Consider the following 22,433-nt stretch of genomic DNA (forward strand, 5'->3'; position numbering starts at 1 on the left):
AGTGAATGGCCCAAAAAGTGGGGTACTATTGTGGGTAAGATCCACATAAACATAGAAATGTGTTGCAGGTCCAACTCATTAATAACTGGGCTGCCCAAGAAAAAAAGTACATGAGGGAATGTGTCAATTTTCTTTAAGTACCCTTAATACCCTTCTTTCTCTCTCTAAATGAAAAGTTTCCTCATCTCTCTATCTCTATCAGAAATTCCTGAAGCTTTTTTCTTTTTTCTCTCTCTAAAATAGCTATACTCTTCTCTCTTTTCTATCAGTCTTCCGTTTTCCTCTTCTACAAATTTTTACAACCTTCCAGTTTAATCTTTTTCTCTCACACAATATAAATAAAGAACTCTAATCCAGATTCATTTAGACTTGGAAGTATGGTGAAGAGTCAGATTGTTTTTTTTTTTTTAACAGTGAAGAAATGAATCGGTGATTTTTGGTTTACGAGGAAAAACCAGATCGTTGAGATCAGGAAGCAACAACTCTGGATTTTTTATTTAACTGAGATTCATGGGTTTTGGAGAAATTCATATTTGAGTTCAACAACAAAGCTTATACTGAATATAGTGAACAATGAAGATTTGATAAACATTTAATGGTGAAGAAATCAGATCTGGAGTTATCCTTAACTTGATTTGCTTTTACTATTTTTGCTTTTTACTTCACATATTTGTTCAAGGAATATTAAAATGTTGAGTGCATAGAATGGTGCACTGAACATCTCCCGGTTCTCTTAGATATTGTACCAATTTTGGTTATATTTAACGTCATAGATATACGATTACGTGTTGAAATGTAGTGTACATTCCTTAGTTCCCGCTACATTTTACCGTTCCCAATCCGTTCCCACGTTTCGTTGTTATGTGGAAGTTTACTTTATATTTTTTTTAGTTTCCTTCGCTTTATATTTCTATCTTTTTACTTATTTTGTGAAGGTTGCAACGTGAAATCTTTTTCTTGAACAGAGATTCATGGATTTTGGAGAAATTTCAAATTTAGGTTTAGAAACAGAGATTATAGTTAAGAATGAAGATTTGATAAACATGTAATAGTGAAGAAATCAGATCTAGAGTTACTTCCCGGTACATAACCAAATGACAAGTACATAAACCAATGCCCGGTACACAAGAAAATTTGCAGTACAAAAAGTGTCTAGTACATAACTAAATGACTGGTACATGAAACAATTCCCGGTACACAAGAAAATTTCCTGTACAAAAGTGTCTCGTACATAACCAAAAGGCTAGTACATAAAACAACTCCCGGTACACAAGAAAATTCCCAGTACAAAATTGTCTAGTACCTAACCAAATGGCCAGTACATATAACAATTCTCGGTACACAAGCAAATTTCCGGTACAAAAGTGTCTAGTAACCACCCAGTACAAAAGTGTCCAGTAAATAAAAAAATGTACAGTACAAAGAAAAATATCCTATAAATTTTCCTTGAAAACAATTTACGTTTTAGAAGGAATGTCCTATAATTGTCCATCATATAAGGAGAGAATGTTTGAGAGAAGGAAAGAAGTTAAGATTGGAGAGAGAAAACTTGTTTAAAAAGAAGATAAAATACAGAGAGAATTTAATCAATGGGAAACTACCAAAAAATATATGGAAACAAATCAATGAAAAACTACCAAAAACGAGGAAAGTAGTTAAGGTTGGAGAGAGAATATTTTAATTTTGAACAAGAACGTGTTCAAGTTTCTCCTTATAGAGTTTTTTACCAAAACAAAATTGTTACCAAAACAGTTTCTCTTTGTACATATATTTGTCTGTACGTTAAAAAAATTATCGTCCATTGAACCTTTTAGAGTGATTTGTGTAAGAACCATTTGAAATTTTCCAATTTACCAAACAGTTAAACATGTCCAAATGACTAGTACATAAAACAACTCACGGTACACAAGAAAATTCCTAGTACAAAAGTGTCTAGTACATAACCAAATGGCTAGTACATAAAACAATTCTCAGTACACAAGTGTCTAGTACATAACCAAATGACTAGTACATAAAATAACTCCCGGTAAACAAGAAAATTCCCAGTACAAAAGTGTCTAGTACATAACCAAATGGTTAGTACATAAAACAATTCTCAGTACACAAGTGTCTAGAACATAACCAAATGACTAGTACATAAAACAATTCCTGCTACACAAGAAAATTCCTAGTACACAAGTGCCTAGTACATAAAACAATTCCCGATACACAAGACAATTCCCAGTACAAAAATGTCTAGTACGTAACCACATAGCTAGTACATAAAACAATTCCTAGTACACAAGAAAATTCTCAGTACAAAAGTGTCAAGTACACAAAAAAATGTACGATAAAAAACTTCCTGTTTCGTGTACAGTACAAAAAATCTAAAAAAATTGCCCAAAATATAAGGAGATAAAGTTATAGAGAAAGAAAATAGTTAAAGAAAGAAAAAATATTTTTAGATAGAGAAAGTGTAAAATAAAATGAAAATATTTGCAAAAATAAAGTATAGATTCAAAAAGTAAAAATGCTAGAGAGAAAAATTATAATGAAGGAAAGAAATCTGGAGATATATCTAAAACTTAAAAGAGGAATATAAATGGAATGAAAGATGAAATCTATCCAATAAGATTTTAAAAAAAAAACTAACAGGAAAGAGAGAAATTAAAGGAAAAGATAAATCTGGAAAGATAAATTAGTTAAAGAAAGTCTTAATTTATGAGAGAGAAATTAGGGATAGAGAGAAAAGTTAGACAGAGAAAGAAAGTGAATGTGCAGTAGAGAGAGAAACAACGTGATTTGCACGGGATTTGTGCAAAGGGTATTTTTTGTAATTTCGTAAAACCTAAAGACTAAAATCGTAATTATACCCTACCCCTCGACCATTGGACCTGCCCCTTGTTTTTATCCTGCAGTGGACCTGCATCTTATTTTGGGTCACGGATTGGGCCTTTTGCCCAATCCCTCATAGTAGATCACGTATATTGTCATTCGGTAGTATATCATACTACTAAAATGGTATTTCTATCAGGTCCTAACATTTGAAATGATTCAATTTAGTTCAGATCTACATTAGGGGAAAAAACAACCCAATTCAAACATTCTAGCTGTATTGATGAGGGTTTAGTTTCAGGTTAATTTCCAATTGGAAGGTAACAAAAGACCCTAGTTGACATAGAACAGCAAGTTAATAGTACTCTAAAACTCATATATTAACCAAGTTCAAACCATTACAAACCACATAGTTTTCATAAGAAGTAGAAAATAAAAAACAAACACAAGAACATGAGTTTCTAGTCACTCAAGAGTAGATGATAAGAGTAATATTACTTACCCTAACCAATCCACCCATATTTATTCTAAACTCACTTCATCAAACAACTAATTGAAGTACTTAAAAATAAAACCAAACACCAGACATAATGAGAATAACTAGTAGTAGTACTTGAAAATACCAGCATATAAAGAAGTAGAAATCGAAGCAAACCGGAGATGGAAGAAACTCCTATTCCGACTCAGACTCGGCACTCTGCAACCATTCGATGAACGGCTTGATATTCTTCCAGATTTGGGAAGTCTTATTGCTACCAGCAAGACCTTCTTCATACCACTGAACAATATATTCTTCCTCTAGGACATCAGCATCATAGAGTGATTTCAGGACTAAGGCAACTTCCTTCACTACTTCAGGGCTCGATTTCCCGCAAAACCCATCTATTGCTTGTAATAGAAGAATTTGTGATCCCTCATCACGAGTAGCAGCAGCGAGATAGTTCTTTTTCTTAGTCACTTCCTTGGCAAAGCCTTTTTCGATACCTCCAAATAGTGCATCAAGAAGTGCACTCATTATTTCCAGTTTGCTACCTTCGAGTGAACCCAAAAAGGATTTCACTTCACCAACAGTTGAACCTTTCAGATTGTTTTTAATCTTCTCAACCAGATCTTCATGGACACCGTTTGATGCTTTCTTCCCATTCTCGGATGCCTTGGGAGATTTCAGGTCTGATTCTGGGGTGCCACCATTAGAAGCAGCAGCAGCTACTGTTTTCTTGGTAGTTTTTGCCTTTTCCTTCTCCGCTTCAACAGTAGTGAGCATAACCATCTCAGCAGTAGCTGAGCTCAACTGTTCTTCAATACGTTTTTTCGCTGCCTCCAAGGAGGTATCAGTATGCCACTGGACATTGTCCTCTTCATCATCGTCGGGTTCATTTTCATCAGCCTGACTGCCACCAGGTGAGGAATGATGATCTTCATCAGGGACAACACTCTTCTTGGCTGGAGCAGCCTTCGAAGATGTGCCCTTCTTCTTCACCTCTTTCTTCAATTTCTTCAGTTCTTCATCAGCGGCTTCACCTTCCTTCAATCTTTCCTTCTCAGCCCTTCTCATTGCCTTCTTATCCTTTGATCCCTTCTTTTGTTCAGGTGGATTTTTCAGTATAAATGTAGTAAGCTTATCCCTCATGTCGACATCAGAAATAAAACCACAAGCAGCACATTTCAGTTGGATCATTTGAGTCTTAGTTATGAGAATCTCAGTCTCAGGATTTCCACATCCATAGCACTGAACAAACTTTTTGATGAAGTTCTCAAGAAGTCCAGCAAGCTTTGGAGTATCATGAGAACCATTAACAAGGGCAACTCCAGTCTTTTCATCAAATTTGGACTGTGCTCCTAGTTCACAACCGAAATACTTAGTGGTGTAGGAAGCAGGACGAGCCAATGCTTTTGCAATATCTACCATGTTGACCACATTAGTCTTGATGCCATTTCCACGACCTTCAATCTTGGTTATCATCCTAGGCATCTTATACCTGTAAAAGGCATCGTCACTGTTTGCAATACCAATGTTTTGCAAAGCCATTTTGGATAGTTTGGTAAAGGAACACTAAAACAGAGCAGCTTCGTCTTCAATATCAGAGGAATGGTTATTAGCAATTGAAGAAGGATGCATACAATAACAACTCCAAGTCTGTGATAAATCCTGAAATTCCTCGATATGCATGCAATCAACTCCCTTAACAGAGTTTCTGTACTTTTTTCTTGTAGGACAATACTCTCCGAGCAATCCAATAGATCCCAAAAAGAGAGAGGCCCGTACAGACATAAAAGCTTCAAACTTTACGCCCTCCACTTTGACGAGCAGATGATATAATTATAATTTCCTACAAAAAGCAATGAAGTTGTTAGACACAGTTGACAATTGAACCTCGAATTTTGAAAATGATGGGAGTACACCCAACGATACTTACGAACTAAATTTTAATGAGAAAATAAGAACTGTTTCAAAGACAACTAAATTATAATCATTCCCCATAACAAATCAATAACAAAATAAAACACTAGCGATGACATAAAATCATACAAGTTTTACGCTTTCATGCAAGGGAAGATTATAATTTAGTTGTGCTCTCCGTTTAATGGATGATGCAGCGGAATATTTCTAAAAGCAGATGTAATATCTAAATCATTGATAGATTATCACAGATAACAAAACCACAGATTTACCAAAAGCAGATTAGGTAAAACAGAATCAAAATTTCGTGTAAGAGAAACAAAACCCAAGACAATATTAGAGAAAAGCAATATATAAACCCTAATCCTAGGATTGGAGAATCAAACCCTAAGCTTGACACCATATACTCAAGTCGACAACGAGCCTTAAGAGGAAGGACCAACCAATAAATATGACTTTATAAGAAAATAAAACATAGATGGTTTCTTCTTGAAATTATTTAGGATTGGATTGAACTGAGACCAATCCTATTTCCATAGCAAATTCTTACCTGAAAAACTTAAAGATCGTAATCATAAACTCAAACCAATAAAATACATTGAGATAGATGAAGGACCAACCCTAAATCAGAAATCTGATAAGAAAAATTGAAAGCTTCGATTCAGATCGGATTTAGATTGACAATAGATCAAACCTAATCCTTGTAAAAAATCAAATCCAATTCGTTATTGAAAAAAAAAGAGATCTAATCAAATCATATATTTGGTGTATAACAACATCGAAAACCTACTTATTCAATCAATAGAGATATAAATCGGCTATTGAAACCCTAACAATCGTTTAAAAGCATCATTAAGGATTCAAAAGCGAATAAAGATAACGAAGCACAAACCTAGGGTTTCAAAGGAAAAAAAATTTAGAAGCTTTTTTGTATCAAATAGCAGAAAACGATAACAAAAACTATTATCTAACATCATGAATTAATCAAATTCAATTTCAACAAATAGATCTAACAATAGGAAGTGAATTAAAAAATCAAACCTTTTGTCAACAGGTTGATTGAAAACGCGGAATTCTACCGTTTCTCTCTCTTCTCTCTAACTCTCTCTTTCGCTCTTGAAACCCTAGCTGAACTTGAGATGAAGTAGAATGAACGAATGCAATTACGCTTTTATGGGCTTATAAACTTACTTCCGTCTCCTCCTAAAATTGAAGAAAATACAAGTTTCTCTCTCTCTCTCTAGAAAGACCGCTTCCATTAGGGTTTCTCACGCAACCGTCCGATTCAGAAATCTATTGGTGGAAACCAATTACAGTTATTAACCGTTAGATTGAAATATCGAACGGTGGGGAGATGACTCTTTTAATGGCTTTAACATTAGGTGAGGATGCCCTAATCTTTTGAACATGGACATGTTATTGGGGCCTACTCCAACCCAAAGTGATCCATCTTTAATTTTAAAATTTAAATCTTTAATGGGAGCCATATGTTTTTAGTCATACAAATCGTTTAAAGAAAAATTGCATCTCTTAGTGAATCTTGTCCATTTCAACAAAAAAAAGAAGAGAAAAGTAAACCTCGTCCTTTTCTTTAGTTGTTTAATTTCACGTAACACGTGTTTTAGTGTCAGCTACATTATTTTTGGTTTATACACTATTTGTGTGGTGTTGAGGGTAAGTACAGGTCGGTTGGTCGATCACGAAGTTAATTGATTGATCATGACAATATTGTGTTAGAATTTTGAGTTCATGCGAGCAAGATTTTGATTAGACTAACAGAGTGGTGGACTCAAAATATAAGAAATCATCATTTTGTCAGGTTTTCTTTAACAATTCCAACCTCCGTCAACTAAGGTAGTATGACCAAGTTTACCTTTTTCAGCAACATAACAAATGTTTCCTAACCACTTTATATGATCGTTAAACTAAGACAAGACGAAGCGCCTTGAATTATTGTCTTTAGAAATTATTGTCCTTTGGTTGAAATAAATCAAGTTTTTTTTTTATGAAGGAGACTTGCATTAAAGAAAACGTCACATACACGAAAGCTCAATAAACGCGGAAATAAAAGAGGGTACTACATTCCAAATTTTATTTTGACCATATTTACGACCCCATTTAGCGAGCGCGTCCGCCTGAGTATTGCATTCTCTCGTAACATAGGTGAAGATAAGCCCTGTGAATTTAGCCTTGAGTTCCATAATCTGTTGTATGATTCTTTTGGATTGCCAGTGAAGTCCTACACTTTTGCCGTTGATGGAAAGGATTAAGGCTTGATTGTCGCTTTCTAGACGAACATGAGAGATTTGTAATTGGATTGCCCATAAAAGACTGGATAGTATAGCAATACTTTCGCATTCTGAGATCTCACTGAATCCGCAACAGCTATGATGTAGTTTGCCTCTGCATCTCGGATAATACAACCAGTACCAGCTGGTTCATTGATGTTAGTAAAAGAGGCGTCGACGTTGATCTTCAAATATGGTGTCGATGGAGGTCTTCATGTTTGATCCTTAGTTGTTTCCATGCATTTATTCTTAGTAATGGACTCAAGCTTGAAAGGAGTAGTCGAGGTATTGTTTATCCTCTCTATCATTTGCAAAGGGTTTTGCTTAGTCGTAGAAAAGAAATTTTCACATCGCTCTTTCCAAATAAACCAAAGGATTTTGGCATACAAGTTAGTAATTTCTTCATCTAGAGTTTTCCATTGTTGGATCCAGTGTATTATGGTCGTAATGTGATCTGTTCGAACCTGGTAGTGATACCAAATAGCTTTTGCGAAAGCGCAGTGAAGCATCACATGGTCAAGAGTTTCATTCTCATTACAGTTAATACATGAGTAGGTATTGCCAATAAACCTACCAATTTTAGCTTTCACTGGTAAACTATTAGTACAACTTTTCCATAAAAATAGTTTTATGCGGGGAAGAGTATTCATGTTCTAGATAAAAAACCAATCCATTTGGTCTTGCAATGGGTTCGCTGAACCTGTTCTCAGATAGTTATACATAGATTTGAGTGAGAAGTTACCTGATTTTGTCAGTGACCATGTTGCTTTGTCCTCCTAGTTAGGCAGGAGATTGATGCTGAGTATTGAGCTGCAAATGTCACTATTAAAACAATTGTTAATCACATTTATATTCCAGGTGCCATTCGTAATAAGTTGTGAGACCGTATCCAGCGTAGAACCGTTATGGTTAATTATGGGGGGGTGGATGGTTGGGTATCCAATAGTCCTGCCAAATGTTAATGTGCTCGCCCTATTAATGTCCCAGAAAACCAAACTCTTAATTTGATTGAACTGTTTCGATAAGGATTTCCAGGGCCAGGAATTGCTAGTTTTAGGAGGTTTGGGTTTATGGGAGTTGTGGAAATATTTCCCTTTGAGCACTTTAACCCAACTCGCTTGAGGATTGTTAATGATGCGCCAGTTAATTTTTTGGAGGAAGGCTTGGTTTTCGAGATGAGGGAGACGAAATCCGAGACCGCCCAGCTTACGCAGTTTGCAAATGGCTAACCAGTTGATGGTATGGATTGTTTTGGATTTTCCCCACCAGAAAGTCATTTGGAGGGACTCAATGCTGTTGCAAATAATACTACAAATTCCATCTCTATATTTGTGTTATTTTATACCCAACATACTTATTATGATAAATTTAATACAATAAATATGACATAATCTTAACAAAAAAAAATTGATATGACATATCTTATTTGAATTTAAGGCCTTTTGATACGACAAAAGCCCCAACCAAAGAGCTTATTTTTCAGTTACAAACTACCTCATAGGCCTGTCAACAGAAAAAACCTCATAGGCGAAAAGTTTGTAGCTAAATCACTTTGCAACGATACTTTTGGTTACCCATTATTTGTCATAAATAAATTTCATTTGCTATGGATTTTGTTTATTTGCTACGGATACAAGCCGTAACAAAAAGCCTTCAAATTTTTTAATGGCTGCTACTACTAAAAAATTTGGTGGCCAATACGTGGACGACCGTTTTTCTTATATGGACAACTATCTTATGTGGACAACCAAAATAATTAATTTTTTTATATGGACACCAGTTTCTAAGGGACAACTCTCTATTATTTTCACTCAAGTCCGCTTAGAATTAGATGTATTATTTTAACACCTCCCTCTTTTCTCCATAAACCCTAAGTAAGTTTGGTCTTCTTCTACTACTTCATCTTCATCGTCAACCCAAAATTTTAGAGAGAGAATTTTTTTGGAGAAGATTATGACATCAAACAAAGGGAATGGAATTGTTGAAGGATATTCCCAACCAGAAAGATCAGATCTAAAAACCCTAAAATCCGTTAAACTTTTAAACCCTAGAAACACAAACAAGTAGAGCCGCTCGTGCTTCGTGGAAAATCGACGAAACACGAGAGATCTTAACTTCTGACTTTTTGTTGAAAAAAAACTTTTGATTTGCCAATTTCGTAGAAAAACTAGTTGTCATCACACAGTAATCAACGACGATTCCAAGGGGTGTGAGGGGATGAGGCGGCACCCCATGGATCCTCCCAAATTTTTGGTGGCCAATAAGTGTGGGGTGCGTTTCACTAAAATATATCGCTCTGGGACTAAAATTAAATAAAAAAACCGGGTTCATCATGTGACAGGGAATATAATAAATGATGATATTATGATGATGCCATCAACCGCTAATAGAAACTAAAATATGAGAAAATGGGTTGGAGGCCCAAAATTTGAAGGATTTAGGAGAATCGAACACAGAATAACTCTAAATACATACCAGGAGGTCCAAATATCATAGAAAGTACGCCGTTTTCTCTTTTCTTTTTTTCTTCTTCCTCTATTACTCTTGGATGGGACATATCTCCCTCAACTAAATACTTCTCCTATGTATCTTCTATTATTTGTTGGTTATTAATTATACCATTAATTTTGACGGGGCTTTTACTCTTCCACTAGGGTACCAAATAGAAACCCTAACTTAAATATTTGAATTATATTGTCAAATTTTTTCCTAAAATGTATTTCAGTGTTTCAAATTAAGTGAAGTAGGTTTAGGGGTGGGAAACGGGTCGGACTCGGGTACTCGTGGGCAACTCAAGTCCGGCCTCGGGCGTTTCGGGTACCTTATACTAGGGGTGGGAATCGGGCGGGTATGGGCGTCCACGGGTAAAAATACATCGGACTCGGGCGGATTGGGTAGATCTTCTCTTTGGCTTTTAGGGTAGTCGGGTAGATCGGGCGGGTAATTTTTAATTTTCCTCTGCCCAAAGCCCGCCCACACCCGCTAAAGGAGTCGGGTTGTCGGGCAACGGGTGGCTCGGGTATCGGGCATAGTTCTTCATCAAAGTCTAAATCATTTATTTATTTATTTGTTTAAGGAATCAATTCATTTCTTCTTTCATATTTCAGTTGATTGTTAATGTTATATATATATATATATATATATATATGCTTGTATTTGGTCTAGATCTTGTTTACAAATTTGTATTGGTCTTAGTTATAGATCTTGTATAGATAACCGACACGATGCTTTAACCTATTTTAGAATCCTTGTGTAGTCAGAGTTTCTCTCTTTCCACTTAGAAATACATTATGTGATTGAAATTGATATTGTATACGCCGCAATTCAGATGAGAGTTAAAAACGCAATTAAAGTACAAGTGAACGTGCAATGTGGTCCTTTTGGTTTTGCAACTACTACTGAGCAAACACCAACTTTAAAGGATGAGCATGAGTTTATGAGACCATTTTCAGATAAGCATATGGACCTTTTGAGACCTTCTGCTTGATATTTTTCAAAATTATGTTGTAGAATTTATTCTATTATTGGTGGTTAATGCTATACAGATTACAAGTTTTGTGAGTGTTAGACCATTTGACTGTTGTTTTTATTACAATTCTATGTTGTAAGAGACGATGTATTTTAGTAGAACTTGAGGAAAGTAACCGTGTCGGAGGCACGAGTTATGCCTAGTATATATATATATATATATATATATATATATATATGCTTGTATTTGGTCTAGGAGTTGTTTACAAATTTGTATTGGTCTTAGTTATAGATCTTGTATAGATAATCAGAAACTCATAGAGGAATGAAATAGAGAGAGAAAGATTAACTAGAGAGAAAGAAATGGAAGAAAGAGAAACACTAGGCCGGTGCTATTTGCAGAGCTGCTAATAGCTATTTACAGGGCTGGCTATTTGGAGATCACCTTTTTACTATTTACAAATATTTTTGGTTTTATCACAACTTATTAACTATTTAGAATTAAGCCCCTATTTTGAGATAGGTCCCTCCACCTAAAACCCTTTATCCATATTCTTCCAGACTTCTAACTCATAGGCCGACCTTCAACCAGTTTTCTTCTCCAACCTTCATATTCCACAAAAAAGAAATTTCAACCTGAGTTTTCTTCACCAACCAAGATGAGGAGATATCAAAGGAGAAGGTAAGATTGTTGTTTTTCTTACTCTCTTTGTTTAAGTTTTTAAAGAAATCTTGTTATAGATTTAAGGTTTATGGATTCATGGTGTATTAGGGTTTATGGATTCATGATGATTTTTCACTTAGATTTCAATTTCTTGATCTTCTAAACGTTATCTTTGTAATAGGAACATCTATTAGTTGATTTATTAGGGTATTATGATATTATTATTGTTTCAACTTTTTAACTTCTCTAGATCGTACGATCTGATTATTGTGTCAATTTTTGTGTGATATTTGTGAATGAGTTTATAGGGTTCCACACTGAGAAAATTTGGATTATTGTGTCAATTTTTGAGGTTACAGTTTGGAAGTAGCAAATTCTCATTACCAAAGCTTTTGTGATGTTAGAAACCTTTACTAAAATTCTGAAATATCTACTGAGTTGTTATTAAAGTGATTTGCTTTTCCAATAGAGAAATTGGAGATCTTTAATGGTGGAGTCAAAAAAAAAGTTTTAAGGGTTTATAAACTTTTCTATTTCTTATCTTTTTTTAGTAAATGGTTTTCACCATTGAGGTTTTGTGTGTCAAAATAAGTACTTTGAATTAATTGTTGTTTTCACCATTGAGGTTTCACCATACGAGCGCTTGACTTATCTTTTGTTAGTAAATGGTTTTCACTATTGAGGTTTGTGTGTCAAAATAAGTACCTTGCAGTCTATTGTATTTGTATGCCAAGACTCCAACCTCACCCTAGTCATCTTCACTCACACAAAAGTGAACATAATTCACTATATATGGTACTAGATGATCGAACCGAGGCACATCATTTCGATTTTGAGCATGATAAGTCAAGCGCTCGTATCAACTTAGTTTTGACATTTCGATTATGACTTTCGCCTTCTAAATTGTATCCAACTCGGGAGTAGTCTACTTATGTGATTAACATTTAATCTGGTTGATCAAATTCGACAGTGAATGCAATTTTGGATGTTGAAATAGACGACAAGAACATTTTATGTGCTAGAAATTTTACGTCATTGGCATTTGCATAAAATGTTGCCTCTCAATACACACAAACACAATTGCTTCATAATTATACAAATCTCTATTGCAGTTTCAAGGAGGAATACTATGGGTTTGATGTTATCAAGTTTTATCATCTCACAAACTAGTTCTCATGGCACTGCTTTATCAGAACCAACAGTTGGGTTTAGGGAATACTTAGATACTTTAGAGACCCATAATAGTTGCTTGTGATCCAAAGTCCATTTCTTTGCCCACTGTGTCTCTTATTTGACATTCCTAGAGAAATGGAGTAGAGTATCCATCTGCTGCTCTTTATTAACTTGTGTAGTCTTAGATGATGCGTAACATCAAGAAGGTCATGATCATTGTAGTCATAAATTTGTTGTGAGCTACCTTTGGTTTTAGGTAATTTATTCTCGATCCGAAGTATTTTTAGTCATATCTGTACATTACAGTTTGGCAGTTGTTGTCCCTTCTAGAAATTGGATTAGTGGGGTTTGAAAGCAGTTTCATGGTGGTCTATTTCTATTCTTTCTATTGGCCCAAAATTTTTAAATTTATGTATAGTTAAAATTTTATTTGATGTTCATAGCTTGTATTCATTACTTTATACAGAGGAACAAAATCTGGAACATGTCTTAATGATCAGACGGACACAAATAAAGAAGTAGTAGCTGAAAGAGAGAGACCAACACAATCTAATCTAAAGAAGAGAGCTGAAAAACGTTAACGACTTCAAGAGGGAGACGCAACACAAACATTAGAGGAAACCACACCATCAGCTATAGAGGAAGCCGTACAACCAACTCTAGGGGAAGAAGTCATACCATCAGCTATAGAGGAAGCTGTAATGCCAACTCTAGAGAAAGAAGTCATAACAACAACTTTAGAGGAAGTCGTACCACCAACTCTACAGGAAGAAGTCGTGCCCCAAACTTTAGAGGGGGAAGCCGTACAGCCAACTCTAGGGGAAGAAGTCATACCATCAGCTATAGAGGAAGCTGTAATGCCAACTCTAGAGAAAGAAGTCATGACAACAACTTTAGAGGAAGTTGTACCACCAACTCTAGAGGAAGAAGCCGTGCCCCAAACTTTAGAGGAGGAAGTTGCACCTTTGTCATCATCTGCCCACACTTCCTCTACCATCCCTAGTTCCTCGGCAGTTAATGAATCTTCTTTCGCACCATCCGAACCTTCTCTTCTCCATTCCTTTAAACATCACATTGCTTGTAAGATATGGATTGGAGAGGTAAGTTTTCTTATTTTTATGTTAGTCATTAATAATCACGAGTAATGAGCATTATCTTTTGAATGACTTCAATTGTTTTTTGCAGAAAGATGATAGAGTTTTAAGAGTTAAGTATCTTATTGGTGTTGCTGACTTATGGAATTTGGACAAAGAATGTCCTTATGTTAGGGAGAAAATAGAAAGGTCAGGTTTTCTCTCTTTGCTTCAATTCTCTCATAGAAAAATTGATAGTGTTTTAGTGAGTGCATTTATAGAAAGATTCCATCCCGAGACAAACACATTTCATCTCCCATTTGGTGAGATGATGATCACTTTGGATGATGTTGCACATATTCTAGATTTACCGATTGATGGTTTAGCAGTGGAAGATGATAGGTCAGATGGTATGAGTTACTCTGAGATATATTCCCTTATGTATGATACTCTTGGAATGAAAGAGGATGTTGCAAAAGATGAGTCGAAAAATGGAAAAGGCAAAACCATTAGTCTTACATCCTTAAGGTCGAAGTTTGGTAATTCTAAGGAAACTGATTTAGTTGAAAAAAAAATCAGACTGTTAGAGCGTACTTGTTATATATAATTGGTACTTGTTTGTGTCCAAATAAAAGTGGTGGTAGGGTTTCAGTTTTATACTTGTTATGTTTGAGGAATGTCGATGAGGTTAAGAACTATTCATGGGGAACTGCTTGTTTGACAAATTTACTTCATGAACTCGGGATTACGAGTCGCTGGAGTAGCCAACAAGTAGCTGGATGTATTCCGCTCTTGCAGGTAGGAAATCTAGAAATTTCATCCATATGCCTGACTATCTATTCATGGGGGAACGAGTTGTTTAACAAATTTGCTTATTTTGTTCCATCCATTTTTTTTATGACAGAGTTGGATTTACCTTCATTTGCCGACTCTTCATAGAAGAGTCGACCTACAAGGCTTCCAGCCTGGGATGCCTTTTTTTACGTCGGAGCAAACCTGAAATGAATAAAGTAAATGATATGAAACTGAGTTTGAAGAATCTACGTCAGGAAATTGACGATATCAGAAATGAAGATGTAAGTATAGAATGAAAATTTAAGTGTAAAAAATCTTACAGTTTGGAGTCTTACGAGTCTAGCTAATTGTATATTGATTTTCTTTTCAGGATTGTGTGCTTCGTGCAAATGGTGAAAAAACGAACAGAACAAAAACAAAAAAAAAAAAAACGAACAGAAAAATTCATAAAAAATGGTAACAATTGTCTACTCACGCTCAACAAGGGCAAAAACAAAGAGAGAAGCAGAAGCTAGAGAGGACCAACGAGCATGAAAAATGAGCCCTAGACAAAAAAAGCTGACGAAGTTCAAGTTCTGCAGATTGTGTGCAGTACAAAACATCTTGTACTTCAAATAAACCATTTTGCAATACATATTCCACTGTACAGTAAACAACTGTTTTAGGCATATTTCCGATGACACATAAAATGGTCACCAGTTGACTATCGTCAATAAATCAAGAAAAAATCATTGATTTTCTTTTCAGGTTGTGTGGGATCCTTACAAAGAAAATCGAACAAATTATCCATTGGGACCCTGGCAATATTACATTGGTTTTATCGTGTGCTTCGACACAACCGTCGCTGTCTATCCTTAGAGGGTTCTACGACAGTTTGGATTCCTTCAAGATGTACCATCTAAACCGTTCAAACACAACAAAAAGAAGTCAATTATTAGTCACAAGAACTATGGTCCCTATTATGGAAACTTAGGAAGCTGGACATAGAAACGATGGAGAAACCACCTTATGAGTGACAACATCAAAATTAAAGCAGAACCCAATCAAGGATGCACCCCTGGATACATGACTTGGTACATAAATGTTTCACCCAGACAGACGAATAACACCACTGGCTTTTATTTGGATACATAAAGTGACTCACCCAGACAGACGAATAACACCACTGGCTATTACTTCGGTGCCCGTAAGACCAACTTCAAACAATCCATTGTTTGTAAAACGTGTTGTAAGTGCAAGTATTTATAAGTTTTATACACATTATTTATGTATTTATAGTTTTTCTCTAATTTTTCTCTCATTTTAATCCAGAGCGACAATCTTCATAGCATCATAAACAATCTAAAGACTTGTGGGGGAGGCCTAGACGTACCAATGAGTCCACGCTCGAAGAAGATATGATGAGACATGAAAATGTCCCATCTGAATCTCTTAACTTGGGATAGTTAGTCCAGTACGAGCGGTTACTCTGATTATTTGTTTGATTTTCTTCCTCAGGTATCATTTACGGAGTTCGATGCGAAAACATCGTGATGAAGACATACTTGAGGGGCATTTTGGTCATTTTAATGACAAGGGTATTCTGGTCACTATTAGTGCTCATGTGAAAGAAGAATCCAAGACAAACCCACTGGCGAAAACAGAGGTCGAATCGGAGTTCAAACAGGAAAGTTATGCTAAGTCAAAGATCGGAGTTGACTACTGTTGACCAAATCTGCTCTAGGACGCGTGGCAATGTTCTAGCGGAAGGATGTGGTATGATCCGACGGAAGTGGGATACTTTCGGTAAAAACGTTGGGCCCAGGTGGTATACTACGGAATGGCAAGGAGTTAGTGATCTAGTACATCGAGGTACAGGCTCCTACGATGATCCAGGGGATCGCGTCTCTTCATCTCTGCGCCCTCATTGATCTGACGGTTCCTGTGCCACCCGTTCCAGCCAGCGATTGTGATGTGGGCGAGTTACCTTCTTATGCTGCTTCCGGTACAGTGTATCTTTCTCATCACCTTCTCTTGTTTCTTTATTTGAGAAACTTCTCTATTCAGAGAAGGTTATATATACTTAGAAGGAAACAAAGGTGAGGAATTTAGAGATTTGAAATGGAAGGATAAAGAAGGTTGATTGATATATACTTAGAAAGAAGAAGATAGAAGGAAAGTGAGATAAAGATGAATCGAAGTTGCCATTTTGAGGAGATTGGTGGTTTAACAGAGAAGGAGAATTTTGCAAAGAAGGAAGCCGAGAGATTGAGATGGAAGTATGAAAACCGAAATGGGAAGAAAATATAAAAGGAAGGAAAAAGTTGTGGAAACTTGCATCCTCTCGGCTATAAAAAAACAGGAAAGGGGATACTCGAGATCATCTCTCCACGGCTAAAAAAAAAGAAAACAGAGTTTAGACAGAGAGAAAGAGGAGAATCACTACTCGGGTTTAAGAGAGAGAAAGAAACAGAGACAGAATTTTTCATCATCATCACCTTTTCTTTTTCTTTTTTTTTCTTTTGTGTAATCTTTGTTCTTAGTGAGAGAGAAAGAGATTACAGAGAGAGATAGAAACAGGGAGTTGTAGAGAGATTGTGTAGAGAGAGAAATTACAAAACAAAGAAAGAAAAAAAGGAAGTTCTCGGATTTTGGTTATTTATTGTTATTGATTTACTGTATTCTTAGTGAGAAAGATAATACAGAAAGTTCTAATAGAGAGAGAGAGAGAAATAGAAACAGTAGAGTGAAGAAAGTTAGAGAAATTGATTGGAGAAGACGAGAAAATAGGTGAGAAAATAATTTTCTCACAGGGAAAATAATTCCGGGAAGACGAGAAAATCGTTTTCCCAGAGGGTGCGTTTGGCAGAACAGTGGAAAATCAGAAGGAAATCAATTCCCTAAGGCTCTGTTTGGCTGGAAAATCAGTAAGAAATCCAACTTTTTCTACTTTTCTCCCATTATTTATTTAGTTAAACTTCCATCTATCATCATGAGAAACTAATTTTTCTATCTAGGGTTTTAGATGAAGTCATAATAATTATATTCTCGATAAATTTATTAAAGTTTTTATTATTTTAACGATAAAATCTTCCGGGTTTTTAGACCATTCATGGACTAAAACCTGAGTTATATAAAGAACTCTCTAATTAGATCAAAATTAAATTGTCGTTAGAATTGATTATATGGATGGATTCGAAAAATCCCTTCACTAGTAATCAAGACTCAAAGTGCACATGACCAGCCAATATGAGTATCATTTTGGTTCAGAACAGACAAGACCTTGATTACCTTCTCAATACATTTCGCCTCGACTGTTGCCTCACGGTCATACACTAAAAAATTTAAGTCACTCAGAAATGTTTCACTCAATGTGCGAGTATGAGCATGAAGAAAAACTCAACACATTACAAAAGACGGACTAAATTTTTGGTAAACGACTGATCTCATAGAAAGGAAACAACCACTAATACGGAATGGGAAAGTTAACCAACTCTTCTCACCTGATCAACTATCTAACAATGCTTCCTAGAGGTCAATAGACTATAATGATGATGTGACTAGAACTCCTGAGAACTCGACGTTTTCAAATCTTCAATTACTTCAAGGGATAACCACTTAAACAAAACTACACAAACACACTTTTTTTTTCTTTTCTTTTTTTTTTTTTTTTTTTTTTCACCTCTGGTAATACAACTCAAAATACACAACTTACTTTCTCAACAATTTCTTTGGGTATACTTTTCTCCACTTTGCTTCATGTCTTATTCTCAGGGTTCTAACAAATGGATTTCTATCTTCCTCTAGTTGACATTGCTTTCAAGTTTCTCAGACTACAAGAGAAGGGTGTACTTCCTGATGACATCCCTAGTGGTTGTAAAATTTTGAACTCAAGAGATCAACTGAGCTCGAAGAAGATATTTCCTGACAGGCTTCAGGGGTTGTACTCATTTTGTTCTCGTATGCAATGCCCAAACATAAGAGGTAAAATGGTCGTAGAGGGAGAATCAAGCGATGAAGATGATGAAGATGACGAAGACAATGAAAGTGAAGATTATTAAGGAAAATGGTCAGGGGTAGTAGAATTTTTTGTAAAATCATAGACATGAAGAAAGCCAACCAGGTCTTTTTTTTTATATATTTAGAGCTTTGTAAGACGAAAGTGGCTTTCGTAATGTTTTGGTTATCAATTCTAAATATGTTTGAGATTATATTCGTTTACTCTAACAAAAACTCAAGCATAATGATCTACTGATCTAAGAATGTCAAAATTTTGCTAAAAACCGGTGAAAAAGAACATAAATTTTCATACAAAATGGTCGAACATTTACACATTGAAGATCAAATTGACCGAAATTTTTTGAAAATTAAACATCACATTGACCGAAAATTGTTCAAAATTAAACATCAAATTGACCGAAAATTTTGCAAAATTAAACATCACATTGACCGAAAATTATTCAAAATTAAACATCAAATTGACCGAAAATTTTGCAAAATTAAACATCACATTGACCGAAAATTGTTCAAAATTAAACATCACATTGACCGAAATGTTTGCAAAATTAAACATCACATTGAACGAAAATTTTGCACAATTAAACATCACAATGACCGAAAATTTTGCAAAATTAAACATGACATTGACCGAAAATGTTAAAAAGTTAAATTTCAAGGCTACAACAAACTGAATTTCAAGGCTACAACAAACTGAGTTTCAAACTAAATATTTCATTTCATATGTAAATTTCAAGGCTACAACAAACTGAGTTTCAGGTTCTATGTGTTTTAGACTTGAAATTTACATTCATTGAAACAATGAGATCTTCACTATATATCTTCACTTTTCCAATCCATAAATCTTCACAAAAAGTTTCTTCACAAAAAAATTTCTTCACACAAGTATCTTCACAAAAGATAACATTTTAACAAAAAAATGTTATGAATATTATCCTATCCTCTTCACTCCAATTCGAAATGGACAGTTTCCATCTTTTCAATTCCCATTTCTTCTTTATACTGCTTGATTCTTTCCCCGCACAACTCAATCCACTGTGCAATGTTCTCATTCATAACTCTCTCGAAGTATGAAAAGTTTGTCAAACATGGTATAGGAGACCCACTTTTAAGATTTATAGACAAAGTGTTTACTTTTTAGGTACCCTAAAACAATCATAGTTGTGCATGTTGGTGATGGTGGTTTCAAAGTAGGTACAAACGTGAGGCATTGGTGTTTGGAAAGTAAGACCACTACCTTTCCAAATGTCTCTGCTATGACATGCCCTTGTTCCGGCATGCCCATCCAATTTTCAAATGGAGCAACGTTCCCATAATATTGTAAGCATTGCTTCAACGGTTCAACTATTTCGGTGGACCACATCCGTAGATATAGAGATGAATTTGTATGCATATTCTTGAGCATTGATGCCCTCACTTGCTTCCACCCATAACTGTTTTCAAAACCGAGTTGCTTTGAGACTACATGGTATCCACAATGTCCATCTCCAGGAACATCTTCAATGTAATCTATATATTTATGTAAAGCATGAGGAAATTCGTGCAAGCAACAACTCCGCATCAGGTTTCGCCTTTCTATACTTTGGGCCTTCATCAATTTATCCTCCCATACCTTTTTCTCAGAGTTTAGTTTAACGCATCGATCTTCTTGCTCAAGAATTTGTTCCCCGACACTTGGTTCTCTTTTTCGCTTCGCTTCATAAGCCGCTACCTTACTTAACATAACCTCATACTTTGACAACTCTCTTTTTGTTGAATTTTCTTTTTGAATTTGCTTTCTACCTTTCCGTCCCTTACCAATGATAGGTTCACACGACTCCTTTACTTTGATGCTTTTTGGAGTACCTATCAACTCTAATTCCACCAAAATTTGATCTCGAACACAATCTGGTGCGGCTTCCCACCTTTGTTTGATCTTCTGTAAAATCGGCAGGTCGTCAAATGGAACTTTCTTAATGTCTCGACTAATTGTGTATGAAAGTTGTTTCCAATAAGGATCAATGGAGGATAGTGGTATAATTGAATCTTTTTGCTTGAAATTATAAATTTCATGGGTGCATGGTAACCCGTATACGCTCCGAATGCTACATAAACAACTTTTTTCACTGAGTAACAGTTTCTCGATCTCTCAATCTCTTTTATAATAAGATCCAAAGCTCGATGTGCAACCACATTACGTAGTCTGTCGAACAATTTCCTATTATATTGTTGCATAACAAGTCTTTTATCTCTCTCGAATGAGTGTGTGATATCAACAAACTCGAGCTCAAACATTTTGTGTGCTGCCTCCCAACAAGTCACAAAACTTCCTTGTGAGTTAGATAAAAATCCTTTGAGTCTACTGTGTTCTCCTTCGGCTCTGCTCGTTGTTATGGTGCCAAAATGTTTTACCTTGTTTGTCCAAAAATGTACAAACTTCTTCTTATATGGCGTGATCCAAGTACTGATACAGTAATTCACAATTGCCACCCCAATACTAGTTTTAGACCAATTACTTTGCAAAGCAGACATATTCTCTTCAAATTGTTTCTCTGTCTCTGACCAAACAACATTGTGCCAGTCTGCCATGAACTCCTCACAAGCAAGGGCTACCCCTTTAAACGAGCTCGCAACATGGGATTGAACATTCTTGTTTATATGCTATAAACAAAGAAGATGGTGAGCCTCGAAAAATACAACATCGATAGCACTAATCAAAGCAAGTTCTCTATCAGTTATAATAACTGTAGGAAAGCTTCCAGAAATATACAATTGTTTGAGGCATTCCAACCCCCATGCGTAGTGATTTATAGTCTTTTGAGACATAAATGCACATGCAACCGTAAAAGTTTTTCCCGTTGAAGTAACAGATACCGCATGGAAAAGTGGATGCTTAAATCTGTTTGTTTTGTATGTTGAGTCAATTAGGAGAACTTGGGGAAAACATAATGCAAGACTTACACTCTTAGGATGTGCAAAGAATAAATCGGAAACCTCATCTGAATTTTCATGACACCGGTGCTTCACCAAATAGTTTTGATCATTACACAACTTATAAAGTTGTTGAATTGATGTTCTACTCTCATTGAAGTCTTGTTTTATCCGTTGTACTTCATTGTAAACAGTTTTTTTAACTGTACAATTGTCTTTGCTGCGTTTTTTGAGGTTCAAAAGGATTTCTTTTGCTTGAACCCCGCTCTTAACCCACTCTTCAACAATCACTTTCTCATCTTGAGTTAACCGAGCAACGTATGCGTGTTCCATTAGATCTTCAGGAAGAACGTGATTGTGACAACCATTCAACAAAACAATCACCCACACTTCCGAACGGATACATTTCGTTTTTACTCTAAAAGGACAATCACATTTCATGGTACCTGATTTCCTACTCTTCACGTTGGGCTTGGTAGTATAATACTTATTTTGTTCTCTGTTATAAACTCAACTTCTCTCACAAGATAACACAATATATGAACCTGTTCCACCGTTTGAACTCTTGGTGCGAGATGAGCATTTTACTAAAACAGTTTTATGTTCTTTTCCAACTTTAATGCACCAATTAACAACTTCTTGTCCGGACTCAAAAAACTACAACGTAAACATAAACAAAAATGAGTATGTAAGACCAAATGTAATCAAAGATTAAGAAAAATGAGTTCAAATTAGCTTACCATATCTGTGTCGAAAAAGCGGGACAAATCAAAGCTTAAACAATTGGGTTTGAGTGGGTCTTCAGGGTTGGTATGCTCATCATTGGCTATATTGTTTTTGTCTCCATTCCC

General features: G+C 35.5%; 2 protein-coding genes across 2 annotated transcripts; both read right to left on the reverse strand.

The window, feature by feature from the left end:
• Positions 1–3,169: 3,169 nt before the first annotated feature.
• Positions 3,170–6,700, reverse strand: LOC147532262 (Translation initiation factor IF2/IF5). Its single transcript, XM_086646746.1, has 2 exons — positions 6,257–6,700; positions 3,170–5,144 (listed from the first exon to the last, which is right to left on the reverse strand). Exon 2 carries the CDS (start codon positions 4,841–4,843, stop codon positions 3,488–3,490), a length of 1,356 nt encoding a protein of 451 aa, XP_086502872.1. The 5' UTR covers positions 4,844–5,144; positions 6,257–6,700; the 3' UTR covers positions 3,170–3,487.
• Positions 6,701–19,780: 13,080 nt separating this feature from the next.
• On the reverse strand, positions 19,781–21,915 carry LOC147532263 (uncharacterized). Its single transcript, XM_086646908.1, has 3 exons — positions 21,397–21,915; positions 21,015–21,312; positions 19,781–20,799 (listed from the first exon to the last, which is right to left on the reverse strand). The coding sequence occupies exons 1-3, from the start codon at positions 21,913–21,915 to the stop codon at positions 19,781–19,783; spliced, it is 1,836 nt and encodes a 611-aa protein (XP_086503034.1).
• Positions 21,916–22,433: the final 518 nt, after the last annotated feature.

The sequence above is a fragment of the Eschscholzia californica genome, unplaced genomic scaffold, assembly GCF_041429995.1.
Source record: "Eschscholzia californica isolate CP2 unplaced genomic scaffold, dmEscCali1.0.p SCAF_6, whole genome shotgun sequence".
In the NCBI taxonomy this organism is placed as follows: Eukaryota; Viridiplantae; Streptophyta; class Magnoliopsida; order Ranunculales; family Papaveraceae; genus Eschscholzia; species Eschscholzia californica.

Bases quoted from the DNA above. Each gene is read 5' to 3' on its own strand.
- LOC147532263 (XM_086646908.1), bottom strand. From the start codon at position 21,915: ATGGAACACGCATACGTTGCTCGGTTAACTCAAGATGAGAAAGTGATT. The intron at 21,313-21,396 runs GTTATTATAACT...CTTTGTTTATAG, and splicing joins TTTCTGGAAGCTTTCCTACA to CATATAAACAAGAATGTTCA. The intron at 20,800-21,014 runs GTAGACTCAAAG...AAAGAGATTGAG, and splicing joins CAGAGCCGAAGGAGAACACA to AGATCGAGAAACTGTTACTC.
- LOC147532262 (XM_086646746.1), bottom strand. From the start codon at position 4,843: ATGGCTTTGCAAAACATTGGTATTGCAAACAGTGACGATGCCTTTTAC.